Source organism: Bombus affinis, chromosome 2 (assembly GCF_024516045.1).
Source record: "Bombus affinis isolate iyBomAffi1 chromosome 2, iyBomAffi1.2, whole genome shotgun sequence".
Lineage (NCBI taxonomy): Eukaryota > Metazoa > Arthropoda > Insecta > Hymenoptera > Apidae > Bombus > Bombus affinis.
This window is the reverse complement of record NC_066345.1, coordinates 16,352,080-16,375,097: the sequence shown is the minus strand read 5'-3', so window position 1 is coordinate 16,375,097 and position 23,018 is coordinate 16,352,080. Positions and strand designations below refer to the sequence as shown.

The window sequence follows — 23,018 nt, the reverse complement described above, 5'->3', positions numbered from 1 at the left end:
AGATACGAATTTTTAAAAATCAGTTTTATTTTATAAAAGAATTGCACAAAACATTATATATATATACACAAATCACAATAAGCACGACTATATTTAGCGTTTATGTTGTATCACTTAGCGATTCATTCGCATTCAATCCATTTTCTGTAATATCATCTGTGTCCAGAGTTTGTTTATCTTGCAAAGCACGTCGCTTTTGAAGCCTTGTGCATCGTGAACAACAGTGATTTTGTTTCGACCAACATGCACGATGATGAACAGCCGAGCACTGACGACAAGTGATAGAACTTGCATTCCATGGGTATATAATTTCATCATTACCACACAATTCGCATAAATGACCTCTGTACATTAACATTTAGCGGCTTAGTTATAAAATAACTTAGACAGAGTATCTTCGATCATTGAAGTTTACCTCGCTTTGCATAATTCACACTGTTCTGTGATGTGAGTGTGCATAGTGTCATACACAGTACGAATTTCTTCTAAGAGTACTCCATTATTAAGATCAACGAGATCTTTAATCGAATAATTTCCCGAGTTTTCTATCATATGAGTGCGTATTCCAATTTTCCATGGTAATCCTTGTTTATTAGCTTCTGGACACAAAACTAAGTAACGCTTCATCATCTGCATTTCCTCCCGCATCCTCTGTTTATTATTTATTTTTAATTAATAAAACTCTGCTTTTCTGATGAAAAGTCATAATCATTTAATTTACCTTCACTACAGAGAGATCTGGAACTAAAGTAAATAATTTTGGATTTAATTCTTCAAGTAACAGAACAGAACGTTCTTCTAAAAGTGTTAAAAGCTGTGCAGCGGCACGGGAAACAAATCTTGGTTCCATGTCCCAATTTCTAATCACTCTTGCAGGAATTACCATTGCAGTATTCCAATGACATCTTTGGCAATAATACAATCCACTATAGTCACAAAGACGGGGTTCAATCCATGCTGATTCTATATTTACAAATAACGTATTTTAAAAGAAATATTAATACATAAAAAAAATGTTTTCATTTGTAACCCATATTTCCAAAAATTTCCCTTATGTATGTTACCTGTATTTTTAAATGGACTGCCAAAACAAGATAAAGATAGTCCTTTTGAGAAAGCTTGTAATAAAAATATGATTTATCTACATCACAACAATGTAGAATATCTCTTGTACATAGAAAGTTATTCTTTTCTAAAGTGAGTTTATTTTAATCTAATAATATACCACTTATAATGTGTTTATTAATGAATATACTTACTAAATGTTATTCGAACTTTGCATTCGGCACATCTGTATTTCTGACTTGATAAACCCTGTTCAGGACAAATATCTTTTGTGTAAGTATAACCACCAGCTTCACTAGCAACTACATGAACACACACTCTACATATATTATTTAGACATTTCCAATGGCAACAAAATTTGCAATCTATAACAATATAGTAAAAATTAAACATCATGGAAACACACATTTAAAGATAATAAATTATATTTTAACGAGTCTTACCACTACACATATACCATGATTGAAGCATGGTCCAAATAGCTCCACTGCAATGATCACAATATACAGGCCCAGAAGTAGTTATATAATATTTTTGTGGTACTAAATGATGTCCTAAAATGACTTCTGTTTCAAGCAAATTTTCTTCTGATGTCTCTCTTAATTCTTGTACTCTTAAGCGTAATTCAATTAATCGTCTAACAAGCCATTTTCGTTCATCAGAACATTCTGCACTTTCTAAGACCATTTGCTTACACTTTTCTATCATATCTTTAAGATATTCTTCAGAAGTAGCCTGGAAGTGAAATATAATTAAATAAAACAAAGAATTATTACAATATCTGTTATATTATATTTATATAAATTATTTCATACCTTAGATAATGAAAGTACAGTTTCCACTGATTTTAAACTAAAAGGTATAGCAGCTTTACTATCTGAACTATCATCTGCTTCTCCCGTCATATAATCAGATGACGAAGAAGGTGTTGATGGCACAGTATCAGAACTGTTAATTCTGGTTGTTGATTCATGATTAGAGTCGTATGATTTATTTATATTATTTTTTATATCTACCATTTTCCATAGATACTGCAGTCAATTACAGGCTGGAAGTATTCTTGTAGCTACTTTTGTTGACTCTTATTAACTACACCATTAAATAAATACTTTAAATATCACATGTATGCTTATAGCCAATAATAATATTCATTAATTTCTTTATTTGTGAATGACAGAAATTTTTAGATATTGGCATATCATAATTATTAAAAGATAGTAATTTATAAATATGTTATAATAGGCACCTACTTAAAAGCATAAAATGTTAAATGAAGCTATAAATTACATACCTAGCTTTTCTTAAAACTTGTAAATGTAATGCTGGTAATACTTACTTGATATATCGTTTCATGTAAATTTCTGAACACTTTAAATTATGTACATTTTAATATTTAACTAAATTTTTACTTCTATGATACAGCATTATTATGTTTTAACGTATATACATACTACTTTCATGTTGTGGTACTTACATATAGGCATGACAAATTTGCAAACTACTGACATCTGTCAGCGCAAACGTCATATATTCGCTATTTATTATGAGAGTGTGTATTATACTTTTATCAACTTAAGCAATGATTTCAATGATCGAATAATCGTTTTTTGTGATGTAATCGTATCAATTGATCGTTAGTATATGAATGATAAAAGAAGAAGAGAATAAATTATACATTATAACCGTAATACAGATTATACGTTGCTTTTTATACATTTTTAAAATATCATATCATATTTAATGAAGATCATTTATGTACAAAAAATGTAGGTATATTGATAAATGGAATAAATTATATATAAAAGATCAACGTTTAATTACATTTTCGTTTCTAAAGTTTGCCTTAGATTAATGCCCGCCATGTCATCATGAATGATTTTATTTTTAATCGAAAGACAGGCTTTGAACGATTACAGTGAGCTTACGTCGATTAGAATAAAATCTACATTATAATATTTTTCATATTCCATATCTCTTTTTACTTTAATTTGTTAGTAAAATTAAGCGTTTATATAATTATAGTACTCATACATTAAGTATGTATATAGCTTGTACATACTTACTTTAAATCGCAAGTATTTGATGCAGATACGCATATAACGTATCACATAACACATAAATATAAATTACATTATTGTCGTAAAATATAAAAATTTTGTAAGTAACGTAACGATTAATTTGTCTCTTAATTCTTATATTTAAAATTTGCACCGATGAGTTTCGCGCGTTTAATGCAAAGAACTGAATTCAGACATTTTCAATACGTTGATAGATGGCAGGAGTGCATCGCGATTTTTAAATCGATTCGCGGTTCTTCTGATCTCGGCGCGAAATTATGAAAAAAGGTTGTTCGGTCTCTTTGTCACTCTTAATGAAGGATAGATATCGTTACTTTACGAAAGAGTAACAGCGAGAGCGAAAGAGTCCGTAGGACAAGGAAGAAATCGAGGCCCCGAATCTAAATAAATCGATCAGTAAATAGATCGAGCCTGCTTCCTACTGTTTTACGATTGGATAACAAGGGGAACAGGGGACGGGAGGTTGAGGAGAGAAGAGGCCGTGTATTTGTGGAGTTGAAGTCGGTAGCTACGATCGCCTTCTGGCAAACATTATCGTGACACCGTTTTGTGCGTGTTGAACAGTTGGCCGGGTTCGTTCGATCGGTTCTTCCGCCGTATCGACCGGTCCGGTTGTTGGCCGCGCGCTTCCGATCCATGAATCCAGTGATATAGTAATTTTCCTCGGTGTGTATTTAGCGTGCATCGTGATACAACGATTCTTCGGCGATTACTCGCGCAACTTACTGGCAAGTAACCATGAATCATTCTGTAAATTCGCGCACTAACTAAACTATATTCGTTTCGGCCGGTGCGCGGACACTTCCGTGTACATACTACGAATTCCTCTCGGTTGCCGCCGCGTTCCAAACGCTTTTCTTTTTATTTTTTCTTATTTTTTAATCGCCGAAAAGCAAATTTGGGAAAGTAGATTTAATTCGAATCGTCGTCGATACTCGGAAATCGATCGGAAATTCAATTACCACGAGTCTTAAAAATATTAATCGTTTGTTTCCTGTCACTTTTTTATATCAGCGTTACGTAACGAGAATGAAATTTAGGAAAACTTTCGAATTCGAATTCTTTCCACCGTTGGTCCATATAAATCATTGTATGTCTTATTCAATGTGGTATCGTTTTCCTTAATTGGTACTTTTGAGAATGTCAATGTCAAAATTCTTATTAATTCACGTAAATTATTCTTTCTCAAACTTACTGTTCGTAATGGGAAGCTCTCTGCAGATTTTTCGAAATTTGAATGCGCATAATTTTAGGCAACTCAGACACCTAGCACGGTCCGTGAAACAACTCTACAAAATTCACTCTCGTGTAATAACGAACTTTCACTTGTTTGCATTATAATCGATTAAATAGGCACGGAAATCGGTTTGGAGACTAATTTCTCCGAAGTTAATGACGTACTAGTTCAAATGCCGCAAACTGTTTCGGTTTAACGCTATTGTGAAAACGTGAATTTCAGATGTAGAACGACATGGCTATCAGCATAAAATTCACAAAATTCGACAACACACCATGGGGATTTCGATTAGCGGGTGGAAGCGATTTCCCACAACCGCTGACTGTGATCAGAGTACGTACTCTATATTATATATCAGACATTATCTTTTTATTATTTAAATGTACTGATACGAATGTATTCAGACATATAGATAAGTTACAGTTTTTAGTTTAAATAGTCGATGAATAATTAATAAGAAACTGATACACGTGTATTTTACCTAGATTACTGCGCAATAAACGTTCGTATAACCGAATGCACGACAGTATAATAGGTTGCATACTTGCAGGAGTATATGACGATACCGATGTTTTAGAAACATCGGTAAGGTAGAATAATTCTAAGGTAGAATTGGTAGAAATTCCTGCATTACCGACTCTGCGGTATTTCAAGTGAAAGTGCAACCGTAACTGTAAATATATGTACATACATACTGCATATTGAAACGCATTGATAATTATTCTCGAATCGTACGATTCTAACGAGTTTCGATCTTTACATATTTTTAGCAAAACATAGATTGAATAAAAATGGAAATCGATTTAGAAATATTTCTTAGGTGACTGAGGGAAGCCTGGCAGAATGTATGGGTTTAAAAGTCGGCGATGTGGTAGTGAGATTAAACGACCAACCCATCAGTAGCTTGACCCACGGTCAGGCACACGAAGAACTAATGCGAGCAGGGAATAATTTTGTTCTGGGTGTACAGAGGTAAGTACTTACCTAAAAGGGGTACACAGAAGAGAATCCTATCGACTCCTCGAAGAGAGTAGTTCGATTTCTACCGAAAGTAGATCTACGAGCTAGCCATGAAAACAATTCGATATCAATGTCAACGACACGCTGTATCGTTACACTGAATTGACCCGCGTGGAGGGCAAGCTTAACTTGAACTACTTTTAACTGCAACTTTATTTCGAGTACCTCATGATTCATGACGAACATCCTTCGATGAACGCTACTGAAATTTACATTGCACGGCAATTTATCAGATGAATTATCGGTAATATTTTAACGAAAAAGGAAAAAGATTGAAAAAGATGGGAAAAACATATCGATGTCCCTGTATATTTCGTACGCATTATTATAACGCGTCGCAGCAAGAATATCCCAGCGTACGGGCAACGTGTGGTAACGAGAATTGCAACACTTATAAATAGGTGACCCAGAATGAAATCTGTTTATCATTGGTTGGCGATTTTATTGCTGGCATTTACACCGCGCACATTTGTTCCACGATCCCTCATTACCCTTTCGCGCGTGAACCGGCTCGCATTAAGCTTCAAAAAGCAGTTAAATTCGTTCCCCGTTCTAATTCCACTCACCTAGAAGATCGCTGTTCGCGGAACAGTGTACAGACCACGCGTGACAGATCGATCGAAACATTTCAATTCGAAACACTATTAATCAGGCGCGACTGTGTTACACAGAGAAGAAGATTCGCTGAAGGCTGTGGAGGCGTTGTCCGAAGAGAACATTGTACCCTATAAGATTCCGGTACGTATCTTAAAACAATGTCCATAAATTCGATGTTGCTTGAATATTTTATTCGATTGAAAGTTCAAATTTTCTGCCTGTTCGATCGGCCTTCATAAACACGTTCGTTAGCTCGCAGATTTGCCACCTGTTTTCCCAGAGAAAATACTGAAAGAGGAAACTGTGATCGAGCGGCACGAGGAAATAACGTGCGAAGTAAAGCCGGGCGAAGAGGAGGTGAAGCCAGAAGTGGAACCACTGCCGGACAAGCCTAAGGACGCCAACAGCGAGATCGTACCGAATCAGAATCTTACGGACGACGAGATTGCGCAATTGATCCTCGAAGAAGAAGAACTTTTGACCGACAAAGGCGTTTTGGGGTATACGTTTGGTTATTTTACTTGTCCTGCTTCTCTTACAGTTAAAAACGGATAACGAAGAATTACGTTATTGGCAAGTTCCTAATAATGTACGCATTCCAGGGTGAACTTTAAGAAACTCAAGCCCCGCGTCACCGCTCTGAAACAATCGAAGGTGATCGAAGAACTTCAGAATATCGCCACAGCCGAACCACCTTTGGTCGAACAGTTGAGACGTACCTCGGTGTTTCTGCAAAAACCACAAAGACCGATACCAACGCCTCGTAAGAAACAGGAGGAACAAGAAGAGACAGAAGTCGAGTCGTACAAAGTGGTGATAAAGAAGCAGAAAAAGCGGAGCGTGACCGACCGACTGCTAGAGAAGGGTCTGCTGAAACCTGAGGACGCAAGTACTCCGGAACCACCTACTCCCGAGGTAAACACGGAAAATATTGAAATGGAGACGAAAATCGAGGGAAACGATTCGTCGATCGTTTTGTCCATACCGCTCGATGATAGTTTATGCTCGCAACAAACGCTCGAACCAATCGTCGCGCGTTCCACGGTGTCGTCCTCTCCGTGTCTCGAACTTCCAATCGAGATTTGCCAGAGTCAGTCTTCTCTCGATATCGAACCTGAAACTTGTACGAACTTGGTATCGGATGTTACATCCCCGGTACAGTTATCGAAACGCAGAGAGAAGGTAGCGTTAGCACGACGCGCGCCGAACAAGTGCAAGTTGAAGAGCTTCTGTACGAGAGGGCATTACTTCCGAAGGTGTTTGTTCGGGAAGAAAAGCCACGGTGACGTTAAGAAAGCGATTAAAGTAAAGCCTTCGTTCAGGGGACGGTTCCAGGAAAGCGGCGCTGTGCGATCGAGCGGTCGCAGCATGGAGCAGCTTCAACAACTTCCACGTCGCTATAGCATCGAGAAATCTTCGAAATCCAGGATCAAAGGTCGTTACCTCGAGACGTACTTGAAACGAGAGGATAATTGGACGAGGCGAATGATCGACGGATTGTTCGAGAAGACCGATAGCTTTTCCTCCAGCAAATTATTCGATAGGCTGTTATCAAACAGACGAATCTCGTTGAGAAAAACTCGTTACGCGGAGAAAATACTTGTTCGAAGCGGAAATTTTGTCACGGTTCGCCTTCGTTCCGATATTCTGAGATGTTTCAAACAAGGATATTCGACGGTCATCGGAAATTCTATAAAACCCAAGTCACAAATTGACAAACGTTTGTACTTTAAAGGTCATTACATTCGGCGCATTCTTTCGCGCAATCTTGTCCGTTTGATTAACTATGTCAAAGACGCAGCGTGTTCGAAGGATGTTGGCAGGAAAGACAGAAGGAGAAGCTCGACAACGATTAAAACGAAAGGTCGTTATTTAGAGACGTATCTGTTCGAAAACGTACTCTTCGATTTGCAGGATCTTCGCGATCGTTTCTCGGCACGCTCGACCGTTGTCCCGTCGAGGAAGAAATTTTTCGCTCGAACTCGTTACGTCGAACGTATCCTTAAAAACCACTTGGACGCTCTTGGTTTAATCGTAAACTACATTCGCTGCCAGGTTGTCCGAGGTATTTCCGATTCTTCCGTCGTTATTCCAGGCTGCTCGTCCTTGAACTCGCGCCAAACCGACGCGCCTGTGTCGTCCATGAAAGAAGACGACGTCCTCTCCAATTTGATCCGTTCCTCCAAAGACTTTATCTCGGCCGAGGTTTTTCACCGTGGCAGTAGACGACTCTCAAGATCATCCAGAGGTAGCATATCTGCCGGCTCTTCCAACATCTCCGATACTTTCGGAAGCTATCTCTTTAATTGGCTTCCTACGAAGTTGACCAGAGAATCGGCCGATCGAACGATTAACGATAAAAAGATGATTCAGGATAACGATCGTGACGGTCGTAGGCTATCTTTCGTGCCGACTATTCTTTACGAGGGTCTAACGAATCGTATAGACGTGGATTTCACTAGATTAGTGGCATATGCGTTTGTCCCTTGTACCTCGATCATTTTGCTGTACATGTACAAGTAATATTCGTATCGAGTAAACAGTCTAATCAACGTCTATTTAGATAAGGTACTAGATTCGAGACGGTACTATTAATGATTACGATTATGTTTAGATTTAAAACGACATCACTTGTTCTAGGACATCCCTAACAGACGCTAGATCATCATGGACCATCTGTAAACGTATAAAAAAAATGAAAAAGTGTTCGTCGTTCGTAAAAGTGTGTGTTGTATCTTCTGTCCAATGTAACCGTAACCTTTCTCTCGTAACTAGAGATAGTCAATTATACTTGTTTCCAGGGCCGTGCAGCAGCCGGACAAAGAAAATTTATCCATCAACTAAAAAAAAAAAAAATACACATAAATTAAACTTGTCTTTTGTGGAAAAAATTGTGAAAGTAGTTTGTCTGTTATACGTTACACGTTTTATTTAACCAGCTGACGAAAGAGACGTGGCGTATGTTTAAGGTAATGCAAGATAAAATGCACGGTCCTACAAGTATATGTAACGTAGTATGTACTTAAAGAAGTTCAGTGATCGCGCTCGCACGTCGATCCATTGATATCTAGTCTAACGAGTGTACAGAAATCTCGCGTTATCATGCACGCGCAGATCGATGCATGTAATATCTACGTATAATTACCTCAATGTCAATGTACTCACGATGGATTGTCGAGAGAAAAGTACATTCGAAATAAAATGCGTATATCTGGATGCACCCAATGCTAAAATTCTCGATAATAATTCCCTTAATATCAAAATGGAGCAATTAGGACGCTGCGTTTCGCCCGGGATCACGATTCTCCCCAAAAATCCCATTCTGTTTTCCAGAAACGATGACGAATGGATCGGAGGTGCATACGTAACTCGAGATTGAACGACGCGATTGAAAAAACCGATTCGCTTGTTAAGCGATAACAGGTAAATTAGCGTGACAACGCGACGCAGGTGGCAAAAGCGTTCCGTATGCACTTCGATCCCGTGTCTTTGCACGACAGACCGGACGAACGTTCACCGTTCACCATCCACGAGCCCTGTATACTCTGTACATAGTTTGTTGTCTGAATTCAGGCGACACCATCGGCCACTCCAGAGCCAAGCGGCTGTAGATCGGATCAAGAACGCGAGCTCGAGTCGCGTCCCGAATCGAAAGCCGAATCGAAAGCCGAATCGAAGCCGGAGGAAAGCGAAACCGAGCAGCAACCGGAAGAAACGATACCGTGCAACGAGGGGGACGCCGAAGTCGCGAGCGTTCACGAGGAGGAAACGCAGCAGGAGCGAACGACACAGGGATCTATTCTGAGCGAGATCGAGAAAGAGATGGCGAACGTGGCAGCGAAGGTCGATAAAGAGAAGATCAAGGAACTTGTCAGTACGGAGATTAACCTGGAGAAACAGCTGGAGAACGTGCAACGACAGTTATTGGCGTTGAAGCAGCTACCGAGCGAGATCGAGAGTCACCTGAGAATCGTGTCGGAGCAACTGCAGAAGATCATGGAGCTGAGCGGTGTACAAAACGGCGCCACTGACAACAACGAGGGGCGACGAGGTATGCTCGCTCTCTAAGATTACATTTTCGAGCGAATAAGCCTCGATCGGTATCTCGTGCCAGCCTACGCACACGCATATTTTCAAATTTTACGCGTTCGCGACTTTTGAAGCGCTGCCAAGCGTCAACTACGTCCGGCCTAACCGATGTTTCGTTGCGAAACCAACCAGACTGCCTTCGATTCGATTTGCCAGCCATTCGCGTTCCTTCCTCGCATAACTCGAAACTCTTTCGGCATAGTTATCGTTCCAGAGTTGCACGATGAAACGATGGGCTCGTTTATTTGATTTTTCAGAAGCGCAAGAAGAAGCGGAGGAGGTGAAAGAATCGGAAGAACGGCACGAGGAACACGAGGAACTGGAGGAAACGGAGGAACACGATGTGACCGAGTACACCGAAGATATTTCGTACTCGGCCTATTCCGATGAACACGTGCAAATCGTTCGAGCCAGCGAGGAGGACGACGAAGAGACCGAGACGCAGGAATTGGAAGGAACTCTGTCCGTAAAGAGCGAAGAAGGAAGCAGAGTGAAGAAATTTGTCGTTTCGTACGAGACGAAGGTTTTGAAATCGCCGAGCCCTGCACCTTCTTCTCATGGTAAATATTTGATAAACTCGTCGTCGCATCGATCGATAAAACGATCTTTACAAACTATTATCGTGAAAGAAAGATAACGGAAACACGGCGATGTGTATTATAGGCAGTTTCGAACCAGATCCGAATCTATCGGCAAAAGATCAAGTTATTCAGGAGTTGCAGGTATTCCAGAGAATGATACGGAATGTAAATTGAATGTGCAGTAACTGTTGTTCTTACACTGTGTCATCTAGCATATTCCAGCATCCTGCACTTTATCTTAATCGCATCGATGTATTGGAGAATTTCGTCGTTCTTCGACAAATATCAAAGAATGCACCTCTCTTTTTTGAGTTACCCTAGAAAAAAGAAAAAGAAAAGAAAAAAGAACCTAAAAATTTAATAACTTAACGTGAGAAACACTAATTTGTTTCCCTAATTGTATCCTTATACCTCGTGAAGATGAAGTTATCTGTGCCATGTACATTCCATTGAACGTCTGAACGGGAAGCACGCGGATTCCTTCGTAACCCCGTGTCAAAAGCATTCCTGGATCGTGAAGAAACGATTAATTTAAATAGCTATGGATCGTGGAATGATGTTTTTCATACGTTTGCAGCAGAGAGTAAAGCAACGAGGGAGAAAACGTTCGCAAGATCTCTGGCCCCAGGCTAAGCAGGTCGAACTTACGCGCGGCCGCAGATGGAGGTGTCCGAATGATTTCTTCAACGACGAAATGATTGCCGAGGTTTTATCTTCCCAGGCGGAAGTGATTCGAGGCAGAGCTCTAGGGTAAGCTTAACTTTTTATCAATTTCATGTGAATTTGCATTCCTACGATAATGATTTAATAACGCAATGCGGTTGCTTCGTGCATTTACACGCGTACGTCTGAAAGTATGTGGTTTCATTTCACCGAGAGTTACAGCAAGAAGAACGACGATGCAGGTTACGTGATTAATTATCTTGGTGGAACTATTAGTAATCTTTGTGATTTATGAACGCAGAGTGAACTTCAAAAAGTACGAGAAAACGAATCTACCGAACTACGATCACTTAATGAACTCGAGCGTCTATAAGATGATTCATAAGATGGAGCGAGAACCGAAACGAGGAATTCCAGCTAGACCTGCCAAAGTAAACGCCGCGGAAGACATAATCGAGAGGGTCGTACGTATCCGATAAGATCTAAAGAATTTTTTCGGTCGTTGAAAAAAGAAAAGAAAAATATTCGAGGGCCGATCTGAAAGCGGTGCTGCGTGTCTTTTTATTTCAGAAGTCTCCAGCATTGAGCATCGCGGATGATAGGAGCACTCGAAGCGTCAGTCACTGAACCCACGAGACATCGACGATGAAAGAATAGAATTCTTTCTTGCGCCATGAAGATATCGAATAAATAGCGATCGGACGCAACTAACCGACGTACGGCCGAACGATACTTAAGAAACGACAAAGGAAAAAGAGGAAAAAGATACGAATACGTGCGCTGCGATCGAAAGTATCAAATATAAAACATAAGGCTAATTATTAAGTACGTGTGCGTGTCGTATATACATGTTATACGGATTGAGCGTTAATAAAAGGATTGATTCTTTTTCGTAAAACGTCATTTCAACGAATACCATCCTTCCGTCTATCTTTCTTCCACGAGTATCGGTATTTTACTATCTCGACGTGTAAAGTAGGTTGTCGAAACACGATAATCAGCCTCGTCATAAAAAATTCACGGAATCGCGCAAGAAGACGTCACAGTCGGAGGCAAAGTTTCTCATCGAAACGATGATTCGATCGTTCCATTTCGACGCAGTAATCCGAATGATTGGCGCGCTTTACGCAAGATCCTTTCGCGCAATAGGATATCCGAGGACGAGTTGGCTCGAGTCGCGGATGAGTCGCGCATACTTTCACCTTTCCGGAGTTTCCGACTCTGTTCCGAACCGTGTCCCGCATGCGTACAAGGGTCTGAGTCACTTCTGCCGTGGCCAACGAACGTTCTTTCTCCTCTCTCTTTCTCTGTCCTACGCGGTAGTCGTCTCATGCTTAGGGTCCGAGAACGTGACGTCGGTCCCGAGCAATTTATGTAAAGCATTCTAGGCATGATTCACGAACTAGTTCGCGCCCTCGTGACCGCCACCGGCGCAGAAAATGCAGCCACTCTCGACAGCACGAAAATCTAGGCTCATCCGGTCGCGCAGCCGAATGCATTTCAGATTCTGCTTCGTGCTGTGACTTTGAGCCACGATTATGAGATAACGTTCCTCGGCTGAACCAACTGTCGCTCTATCGTGGATATTCCCGTATATCTTGTCATATTTTCATCGGCAACTCTACTTTCATCCTAATTCCATTCGAACCTGTCATTCTCAACTTGTCGTATGCTTTTTCTTAAGTTTTTCTCCAAGTTTTCGTAAGTATTCCTTTCAGAATGTCTTTCCTCTCCATCGATGATCCGAGGTAAACGCTGTCCGAGTGGAAGGACGAGTATTTCACATAGTTGGGACCGGAAGAGACCTGGCAATCGGCTAGTGGACAATTTTTCAGAAAAAATATCGTCGCAACAGTCGGTATCGACGCTCGATCCTTTAATATAGAATCCTGCTGTGTCGTAGTTTTCGAATTACAAGTAATACAAGTTTCGTTCGATATTGTATAGGAAGAGCGAGACGGTAGTGTGATTGCAGTGCAGGCTAATCGGTCGATCTCGTTGTTCGAAGTACAATCGAGAATAAATTATCGCAGAGAGAAGTGCATGGGCGGACAGTGTGGCGAGCAAGGTGCTTCTCTTCATGGTCGAAGCATTGGGAGCAATGACAGAAGATGGAGCGGTAGGAATCGGCGCTGCGGGGGAAAGAAAGGTACAATGGAGGAAAAAAGAAGAAACGAAACGTCGGGAATGCCATCCTGATACCACCACCACAACCGCGTATCCTTCTTTATCCTTGTCTGCTTTTCGTCTCTTCTCTTTTACTTCCTTCCCCGGTACCCCTCCCTTTCGCATTTCGGTTCTAGCTCATTCATTCTTATCTTTCTTTCCTTTCTCCATTTTCTTCCTTTACGACGCTTCCTCCTCGTTCGTAAAAGAGGTCATTTCCGTACCTTCTTCCACTCCGCTGGCTACCCTATCAACCCCTGTTTCCGGCCCCGCAAACCGTTGTTCCTCTCTTCTCCTTGTTATCGTTCTTCGTCGCGACCATCTCTGTTCTTGTAAATCCATCGTCTCGGACGACCTAGCGAAATCCCGTAATTATCGTTTCTTCTACGTTTGCCCAAGATCGTCGCGTTTCGTCGCGTGGTATTTTTCCAGGCGTCTACCGTTCACCGATTTTAATCGAAAATCATCGTTCCCCGTGGCCGCATCATCGTCTCCCGCATCATCGCTGCCCTTTGTATCTAATGGCCGCGATACACAGTCGAAACAGATATGTGTATCTCGTTGGTAGTTTCTTTCCTTCGCGCGTGGAAACGCGGAGCTTCCTCTTTGTCGCACCTTCCATTCACTCCCTCCCCGAATAATTCTGGATCGCGGTCTCGTTCCTACCCGCGTGTTAGGTCTCTATCCCTATCCCCGCCCCTGGCCAGAACCGCGGCAAAGCCGAATCGGATGGAAGGAAGGCAGCCAGGCAGGCCCCGCTGCCCGACTGACCGTCCTCGACGTCTGCTGTACCGTACCTTTACTCCGGTCTGCGCGTTCTTCAGGAACGTACGTGCCGTTCTCCCAACCGCGCGATTTCGCCTCGCAAAGGCAGCCGTCAACCGTGACCGGTGCAACGTGCATATTCTGCCTTTAGTTTCGAATTCAGTCGTAACAGATAGGAAATCGGTCTCGCTGACGTATCCACGATCCAGTCAACTAATAGTTTCTTACTTCTTCGCATTGTTCGTCGCCCATAGAGGATTCAGTTTTTATCAACCACTTAAAGAAAAGACAGTGATATGGCCCAGCTGATCAACGTCAAACTCTCCAGATTCGAAGGATCCCCCTGGGGCTTTCGTCTTCAGGGAGGCAAGGATTTTGGCACACCGCTCGTCGTACAAAAGGTGAGCTTCTATTTTTTGTCTTAGCCGACATATTTTTTAACGCGTTCGCGTTGTTTACTAATTGTTTCGAAATTTCCAACGTGGATACATCGCAACGGATCCTTCCAAGTTCGATAGAACATTGGATAGATAGGAACGCGTTCAATTTCGAACAATCGTGTCTTACGCATCGACGTTCCGGTCTTTCAGCGCCTGATGCGACTATCGTGACTTTCTTCTGGCTATCTATCGATCTGGCCGTTTCAATAAGCGTGAAAAATCGTTAGTATTTTTATTACGATTATCAGATAACTCGGATAAAGGGACTGGAAATCGTTTAAACTTATTGCGCCAATGAATTGTCATTATCGACGTATGATATCGACGTACGATGATAAAGACCTCGTCTTCAACCGATTATTACTATAGGTGTGTTACAAACATCACGCAATTTACAAACATACTGAGATAATCGTTGCGTAGTAAAAATCGGCTATCATAAAAAACTCGTGTGGACGATAAAATTCAATGAAATTCTATTCAACGAATAGCTACGCCGATCACTGTGACGTTTAGCGGCCATGACGAAATCTCGAAAATAACAGGAGCCTGAGCTATTTAATTCTCCGAACGTATTCAACGATCACGAGAACTGTCTTTTTTCGCCATAATGGACTGTAAGTCAGAATTACGTAATAGCCTAACAAACGCCAAATTATTTCACGCGCATCGGTAGAAATCGCTGCCAACTACGTGCGAAACGCGCGGACCGCCGTCGCCACCGTGTTTTGGCGACTAAGCGTACTGTAACACGAGAAGCTTTTGGCTACTATCGCCGTGACTTTCCAGCGAATTTACAACTTTCTTCCGTTTACTTCGATGTCGATTTTATTCAATGACTCTAATTACGAAATATCATGCCGGATGTTATGTCGATCGCCGCTGTAAATTTTCCAGCATCTTGGTGTACGTACACGCGTTCGTGTTTATTATCGTTGAGCAAGAGAATATGTATTTTAAGAGCGACCTGTAACGTACACGATAAATCATCGATCAGGAAATATTTCAACTACCCACCTGTTAACGAAGAGGTGACATATAACTTAAAACACGGTGCGCCTTAAGGGCGCTTTTCGCCAAACGATCGCGAAACGCAAGTGGATTCTGTTCGAACGTTCAACAGTTTTATCTTACAATCGACATTTCGAACTTGGCCTTCTTAGCAGCACGTGCTCCGTTTATTTTATGAGGCCGCAAATACGACGTCCGGCCGCCCTCGAGTTTCTCGGAAAGGAGAGAAATACGAGTTTACCGGTGTCAAACGCTCCCACCCGACGGAATTACAAATTAATCGCGAGTAATTGCTTTAACGAAGTTTGCCATTTCATCGCGGTAACCATTAGCGGGATTTATAGATCGTGCTCTCGCGTTAATCCGACGTCTCCCCGGTTCTTCGACATCGTCAATTTCAGAACGTACGCGTCGCTCGCCGCTTTGTGACAACGACGATCGTCGCCTGTATTTACCAAACCAACCGGTCACTTAGTGGGCCTTAGCGTACGAATCTATTTAAAGGTTATTAGCTGAGTTCATCGGGTAAACATATTCGTAGACTTCTGAAGATGTTTGGCATACCATTGGCCTTTTTACTGGTTTGCACGTTTAAAGAATCGATAAAACAAAATATTTTGAAACCTACGAGAAATAACGGCGAGCGACTATCTACATGGAGAAATAATCGAGGAAGGAACGTTTTTAAAAATCGATGCATCGAAGACGTTCAAAAAGAGAGAAAAAGAGGAAGGAAAAGGAGAGAGGGAGAGAGAGAGAGAGAGAGAGGTAGCGTCGCGTCGCTGGTAATCCGAGGCAAATTATTTGGGCGTTCTATTTCTAGAAGGTGCCTTTGCGAAACGCGCAAGCCGGGTCGAGCCCCGCTCGCGAAGACAACGACGAAGACGAAGGCAACGACGACGACGATGTCGTCGACGGCTTCGTGCTTCCTGGACCGCGTTGGTCACCGCGAAAATAAATTTTTCGTCGGAGGGAGCGATCTTGTGTCGATCGATAAAAATACCAATCGGCGACGTAGCACGTGCGTCTCCTGCTTGTTCGCTCGAGAAAAAGGGGAAACTAAACGACAGAAGCGTCGGCCGCGATTCGCGCGAGACAGAAACGCTCTTATCGACGAGCCGCGACTACGTGAAACTCGAAACGTGCTCGTACGCGTGTAATCTTTTCACTCTGACGAACGATACAGGCGTACGTTTCGTCCGCGAATTGACAAGCGAACTCTGATGTTTCGAAATAAAGAAATCGTTTCGTACATTTTGGTCAAATAACCGCGAGATTCGGCAACAACGACTAATTTTACATACGTAACATACGTAACATTACAAACATAGACAGAGGTTTCGGTCTCGTAATCTGCGACCAACAGCTGCGTGTATTTGCGCGCGAGTTGCCGCGATTCCGCGGCGACGCGGTCGGTGCAACGTGGGCGCGTTGTTATGCGATATTTCGTTGGCGACCGATGCGTACGAGTTGCATTATCGTACCGAGGAAGGACTCGACATAAATTTCTCGTGTCATTAGCCGATTATAGCGTCACGTTCATAACGCGTTTTATTAACGTTCTTTCCCTTACCGTATCGTTCTAACAACTTTTAATTACAAATCCAGATAACGAGTACAAAGAACATACACGCATCGTTCAGGGGATAGTTGATATAACTTCTTATCGTTCGCACGGTGGTGGCTCGCTTCGGCGGGGATTAGATTCGATTCGTTCTAGCCTCGTATCGTTTGCAAACTGCTGTCGAACGCGTCGTCGCGTCGACTTGACAAGGATAGAAACTCGAACGAAAGGAAAAGATACCTTCGACCAGGATAATCATGTGATCGTCTTTAAGGAACGGTTCGACGATAATCGTCCATGTCTGTAATAATACGTTTGCGCAACGATAAAATCGATAACTTAACTACTATGGTCGTTAAACGCGCGGCTACGACACATTATTTTTCCAGTAGTTTCGTACGTTCAAGGTAAAGAGTACGACAATAATATTGCGCAACGATTGGCGTTAACAGGTAGCCCAGGCACGGACAAAAATATCTTGCATATTGCCTATCCGAGGGAGGCACTTCCTTCCGATAAAGGTTAACACACGAATGTGGCAATAGCTGGGCTTTTGCCAGCCGCGTGGGAAGAAAGCGATTTACAGAATTCGCCGTTGAAAAATGAAGTACCGTGGCATCGCGAAACCAACACGGAGCATATTATGCATCGTCCCGACTAAACATAGAAGCAAATCTTCGTAAATACATTTGGCAAGAACCGCTTGGAGAACGGGCTGTAGAGGACGAGAAAAAGAAACGAAGAAATGGGAATGGAGGGAAAAATGGTGTGAAAGAAAAAGAGGGACGGGCGGGGGTGGGGAGTGCAGGGGAGGAAAGGCGAACGGCACGGTATCGAGAACAGCGATATTTTTGCTGTTCGATTTTCGTCATTATCGAAAATAAGCCGTCGCGTCGAGTCACCGTTCGTGAATTCTGTTTATGTCTACGAGGCCCGGCTTCGTGCTTAACTCCGTGTTGCACACGGTAAAGAGAACGTAATCGTTGCGCGGCAAAAGTTGTACGGCCGATTTGTTTACGAGCGATGGCAGAAACAGCGGGGTGGAAACCGCGAATTCGAAGCTGGCGCAGGATGTCGCCAGCTGCCTCGCACCGGCTGCAACCTCGTAATTCCGACGAGCGATAGAAAAAGACACGTAAGAGTTTCCGGCTTTCCACGAAGCCCGCATTCGACGAGATTTGTTCCTCGAAGCTGGGATCAAACCCGAGAAAATAGATCGCTGTACGATCTACCATGCGTAGGGAGAGATGGAGGAAGAGAGCGAACGGCTGTACCAAGATTTGCGAGTATCAGGATCGTAATAAAATGATTTAACGTCTTTCAGAACGAAAACCGTGCTCGAGACTGATATCTGCTTGATAAATCATCGTCTGTACGCAACGGTTCAATGACGGAGAGCGAACATCGAAGAACTCTGGCATCGTCGTGGCTCTCATCTAAAGCTTGGCAACCGCTCACTACCTGGCAACAATTGCACCCAACGTTGTTTACCGACCTGCTCGTTATCAGCTCAAATAAACTATTCGATTATCTTCGTTCCTGACCAGCTATCGTACTCGATAGTATCTGAACTATTTGCGTGATTACGTAATTCGTGAAAGCACGTTGACCAAAGTTCTTGCTTTCATGGACGCGCGAAGGTAGAGCGAAATTATCGCTGAAAAATAAATGCTTTAAACTTGGCACAATTGCCGAGAAGATTCAGGGGTCGTGCTCCTCTCGTAAGATGTCAAGAACTCGCAGATAATATATCTTGGGTTTTTAAACGATACATCGATCGTCAGATTATCCAAGTCCTTTTTATCCTTCTACAAACATCCGAGAATATTGACATTTTTTAAAGACGAGGTCGCCGTTGTGAAGGAAAATCGGTGCAAGTTCGTGGGAGTTTTGGCCCGGATTTTCTGGAGATACAGATTCTCAGAGATGTAGAAATCCGTTGCACACAGTACGAAAATACACTTGGCCCATGGACGGGAAACGTCGGCAGAGTTGTCGATATGACAATCGATGTGACATACGGTATTTTCGCAATTCGAACGACCGCACCGTCTTTTCGTACACATCGGAAAACGATCTTCGGACAAATTTATATCAGCGCGTTTAAAATACGTACGGCTTTTTAATCGTCGGATCGCCCACTCGCCGAGCAACCAGACTTGCTCGCTATACGTTATTCCTTTTACGCGTAAATGCAAATGCAGCCAAGGACACGGGCGCGTAATCGTCAAGTTTGCGATAAAAATACTCGAAACTACTCATCTGCGAATTCTTTTACGGGCTTGCAAACGTTTCTCTTTCTTTTTTAACCTTCTTCGAGACGGTATTGATAAAAAAAATTATACGTCCTTTTGTAGAATGATCGTTGGTATTGAAATCTCGTTGGTCGACGAGTCACGTAACGGAAGGACGTTCGCGGAAGCCCGAAGATGCGACACGAAATTTTTTTTCCAATCGGAGCTTCTCTTTCCGGTGGTCGATCGTTGGTCCGCCGGTGCAAAGAGAATTGCTGCGGAGGCCGAAAGGAAGCCCGGCCCGTGGATATTAATAGAGACCGAGGCCCGGTGGCGGACGCCACAGACGAGCTTACACCCGTGGATATAAAAATATCGCTTTTATTTCTTACTGCGCACCCCTCCTCCCAATTCCTTGACTTTTTTACCGTTTTCACGACGCCATGGCGTTCTTTTATCTCGTACGATTATTGGCATGACGAGTCGCGTGTGCCCTCCTCTCGTCTTGCCACCGTCTTTTCTCCCTGATTTCTATCGTCTCATTTTCACTGGCGCGTTTCTTTTCACGCTTCCTGTATTCTGGAAATTACCTATCGTTACACGCAACGTTGTATGTACGATCGTTAATTAGCCACAGTTCTAGAGGTAGGCGCGTAATTGGGATATCGTTCGTAACGATCGTCCAAGTCTTTCTTAGAAACGACACGTGAAAGAAACAGGAACTTCTCGGATATCGTGTTATATAGGATTTTTTCCTGTATTGTTCGCGAGACAAATGAGGAAAGCCAGACAAGGCAGAGTGAAATTGTATCTCGATGACGAAGTCGAAGATTTAGGAACGCCATCGTAAATGCCGATTCGATTTCGGGAATGAAGAGACACAGTGGGAGGCAGTTGTGGGAAATTTGCCAAAAGTCAGACCAGAAATCAGTCTTCTGCCGTATGTTTGTCTCTTCTAGAGTAGCACCTCTTGAATTCGTGGGTAATACGACACCCTCGCCGTCGTGATCGCATCGCTATTACGACATCATCGAACTTGAGATTCGCTCGAGAAACGCTTTTCATAGTAGCTGGTAGAACTGTAATCCGTTCGAGAAAAATGCTGTTGCATCGAGAAACATCGCACGTTGCGAGCGTCTATTTCCGCGTTTGAAAATAGCACGTCATATCGCTACTGTATGTCATTGGAGTTCCAAATGCGAACATCGAATGGAAAACGTAGACGTTGCCGCGATAATCCTAATCGACTACACGCGCTCCTCCGTCGCTTTCTTTATCAACCGACGAAGAAGCGAGGTGAGCTCATTCCGAGTGCTCGCTTCGCGTCATCGACGAGAGAGACTGGCGCATCTTGTGTTCGATTCTTCGAGTCGTCGACTCTATGCCGACGATTCTCTCGAGCAGCATCTAACAAGGATCCTTTGTGGCTGACGTTGACGCTCTTCCGGCTCGAGTGTGTCATCGAGCCTAATCACGAGCACCTCCGAGAATCGAATCCACTTTCACGCATACATTGCACTCCGTTTCCTGGTTGGCTTATCGAAACGCGTAATCACTTACTCACCGTTCCGAGAAGACGTCTACGTTTCGTCCCTGTTGTCGCGTAACGTTGCCATCGCTTCGTCGTGATTACAGCAAATACGAAGAAGGCGATGAAACGAAGGAAAAGCGAGCGTTCGCTTGGCAGATCAAAATGTATCAACGCGTTTCGACACAGTCGACCGTTTTGCATTACGAAAAATCGTAGAACCTCGGTCTCTAGAGGCATGGACGTCATCGATATTCAGCCTTCCGTAGAAGGAGGTTTATGACTCGGCTACACGCGAACGATACACTCGTCTAGACTCGTTTGCTTGGATACGTACGTACATACGTACGTAAGTAAGTACGTATGTATGTTGTTACATCTTGCGCGCGAATAGCATCGTGCAGTTTGTTCGAAAAGATAAGGCCAGATCGAACGTAGGCCGATAATTTCGGCCTGACGTCACTATCTATTTCTTCTGCTTTACCTTAGGACAACAGAGGCTACCGTTGACTTTGCCTCTTCCCGCAAACCATTCCGACCTATGTATGCAGGAATATATAATTAGAGTGGCGCGAGTATTCGCGAATGTGGCAGATAAGTTTATCGGTCTATGCGTCACGACTATGTGGACGAAATCGCGAGAAACGGGATGATACGATAATCGAAGACGTTGGACGAACGCGATGGCTTCCGAGCGTTTCCAAGTTCCCGCGTGGAGATTCTCGAATACAAAGAATATCTTTGAAATTCCACGCTTGCATTCTACATGGACGAACGCTGAGAATCGCGTTTCACCGGTAATTCTAATAGAATTCCCCTCTCTCTCTCTCTCTCTCTCTCTTTTCGTCGTATTTTTTACACGCTGTTTCATTAGCAGAACGATTAGTACTGTTATTCGATCGCAGTAAAATTCATAACGGGCACGACGTTAAAATAGCGAAACAAGAACGAGACGAAGACGCGAAAGTATCGGTGACTTATTTCCATCGAGCGCGTTCCCTTTCATTTGGTCCGATTAAAACCGGTGTCACTGACCGAGGCCCGTTCCCTGTCCACGTTTTTCGAGAGTATTGCACGTATGAACGAGCCTTAAGTCCTCAAAGTGAGAGAAAGAAAAAAGAACAGAAATGCATTCCAGCATGGAAGGTAGGATGGATCCGTCTCTGATAACCCGCCCATTGGAATGCGTACCTCGTACACCTTGGCGTATTCTCGCTCTCGGTTCCACTGCATTCAAGTGCATCTACTTGCATCGTCACACATATTTTCGGCATATATTTTTAGATACGTCGTTATTAATAATACGTTCAGTAGCTCCGTAGCCACTAAAGTCACGGATGTTCGTCACAAATACGCGCCCCACGTACTTCGTAACGAGTACGCTTTCGTTCAAGATCACGATACGACGTGTATTAACAGTTTAGCGAGTTTCACTTTCTATCCCGAAGGAAAATAAACCTAGTAGCGTTGATTCGGTTCTACGAAATACGCGTCGACGCTCGATGTAGAGGGAAGCTCGCGTCATTTTCCATTGAACACGCCTCCCGGCCAGTTAATTACGAAATTAGTATACTCCATTACGAGGCGGTCAGGCCAGCAGAGGCAAAGTATACTTTATCCAAAATTGTCAGACGCTATTATTACCCAAAGCATGCGCTCCGGTCCGAGTTGGTGTACGCTCGGAACACGTATGTCCGCGCGTACTCGTTCATTCATCGCGGTTCACGCGGTGGCAGGAGCGTTCGTAGAATGAATACACGGCCTGGGCTCCGATATGTCATACGTATAAGACTATGCTGCATCTCGATGCATTCTAACCGTTGGTTCGGCCTGCTGCTCGAGTATACGTACAAATAAGAGGCGTATGTGTTCGGGGCCTATTTTTAAACCGGTCCGAGACTATTTTTAGAGGCAGGCTTTCACGGTGCCCACCGAGCTTAACCCTGACTTACGTCCACGTCCTACGTTTTCGTGAACCTA

At 42.9% G+C, this 23,018-nt stretch overlaps 3 protein-coding genes and 1 long non-coding RNA gene across 14 annotated transcripts in view; 2 read left to right on the top strand and 2 right to left on the bottom strand.

The window, feature by feature from the left end:
• Positions 1-9: 9 nt before the first annotated feature.
• LOC126928679 (differentially expressed in FDCP 8 homolog) lies at positions 10-3,098 on the bottom strand. 4 transcript variants are annotated; one of them, XM_050744289.1, is made up of 8 exons: positions 2,402-3,098; positions 1,881-2,314; positions 1,509-1,800; positions 1,260-1,430; positions 1,065-1,118; positions 722-963; positions 416-651; positions 10-344 (listed from the first exon to the last, which is right to left on the bottom strand). In XM_050744289.1, the coding sequence occupies exons 2-8, from the start codon at positions 2,082-2,084 to the stop codon at positions 101-103; spliced, it is 1,443 nt and encodes a 480-aa protein (XP_050600246.1). In that variant the 5' UTR covers positions 2,085-2,314; positions 2,402-3,098; the 3' UTR covers positions 10-100. The 4 variants fall into 4 exon arrangements, with proteins under 4 accessions (XP_050600246.1, XP_050600247.1, XP_050600245.1 ...); XM_050744290.1 differs by having other exon boundaries at positions 1,881-2,311; XM_050744288.1 differs by having other exon boundaries at positions 1,881-2,154.
• A 418-nt stretch (positions 3,099-3,516) lies between these two features.
• LOC126928674 (titin-like) lies at positions 3,517-12,228 on the top strand. 5 transcript variants are annotated; one of them, XM_050744278.1, is made up of 12 exons: positions 3,517-3,871; positions 4,603-4,713; positions 5,201-5,352; positions 6,072-6,138; positions 6,250-6,497; positions 6,600-6,912; positions 9,571-10,048; positions 10,344-10,646; positions 10,750-10,808; positions 11,245-11,417; positions 11,632-11,794; positions 11,901-12,228. In XM_050744278.1, exons 2-12 carry the CDS (start codon positions 4,615-4,617, stop codon positions 11,955-11,957), a joined length of 2,112 nt encoding a protein of 703 aa, XP_050600235.1. In that variant the 5' UTR covers positions 3,517-3,871; positions 4,603-4,614; the 3' UTR covers positions 11,958-12,228. The 5 variants fall into 5 exon arrangements, 4 of the variants coding, with proteins under 4 accessions (XP_050600235.1, XP_050600232.1, XP_050600233.1 ...); XR_007716893.1 differs by lacking the exons at positions 10,750-10,808; positions 11,901-12,228 and having other exon boundaries at positions 11,632-11,779; XM_050744275.1 differs by lacking the exons at positions 9,571-10,048; positions 10,344-10,646; positions 10,750-10,808; ... (1 more) ...; positions 11,632-11,794; positions 11,901-12,228 and having other exon boundaries at positions 6,600-9,217.
• The window catches only part of LOC126928706 (uncharacterized), a 13,652-nt gene continuing 1,471 nt past the window's right edge, over positions 10,838-23,018 (bottom strand). The window contains exon 2 of the long non-coding RNA XR_007716904.1: positions 10,838-11,174. This is a non-coding gene — a long non-coding RNA (uncharacterized LOC126928706). The remainder of the gene's footprint in view (positions 11,175-23,018) is intronic.
• Positions 14,181-23,018, top strand: part of LOC126928642 (PDZ and LIM domain protein Zasp) — a 25,960-nt gene continuing 17,122 nt past the window's right edge. Inside the window, exon 1 of one of the 4 annotated variants that reach the window (XM_050744256.1) lies at positions 14,181-14,662. In XM_050744256.1, the coding sequence (XP_050600213.1) occupies positions 14,558-14,662 (105 nt within the window). In that variant the 5' untranslated portion in view covers positions 14,181-14,557. Of the gene's footprint in view, positions 14,663-21,606; positions 21,836-23,018 lie in introns of those variants that run through there. The other 3 variants (XM_050744262.1, XM_050744266.1, XM_050744250.1) reach the window with 3 other exon arrangements.

Excerpts from the sequence above, each read along its gene's own strand:
- LOC126928679 (XM_050744289.1), bottom strand. The coding sequence starts at position 2,084 with ATGGTAGATATAAAAAATAATATAAATAAATCATACGACTCTAATCAT. Across the intron at positions 964-1,064 it reads CAGTCCATTTAAAAATACAG|AATCAGCATGGATTGAACCC; the intron begins GTAACATACATA and ends TTGTAAATATAG. Across the intron at positions 345-415 it reads TGTGAATTATGCAAAGCGAG|AGGTCATTTATGCGAATTGT; the intron begins GTAAACTTCAAT and ends GTTAATGTACAG.
- LOC126928674 (XM_050744275.1), top strand. The coding sequence starts at position 4,615 with ATGGCTATCAGCATAAAATTCACAAAATTCGACAACACACCATGGGGA. Across the intron at positions 5,353-6,071 it reads TTTGTTCTGGGTGTACAGAG|AGAAGAAGATTCGCTGAAGG; the intron begins GTAAGTACTTAC and ends TGTGTTACACAG. Across the intron at positions 6,139-6,249 it reads TTGTACCCTATAAGATTCCG|CTCGCAGATTTGCCACCTGT; the intron begins GTACGTATCTTA and ends CACGTTCGTTAG.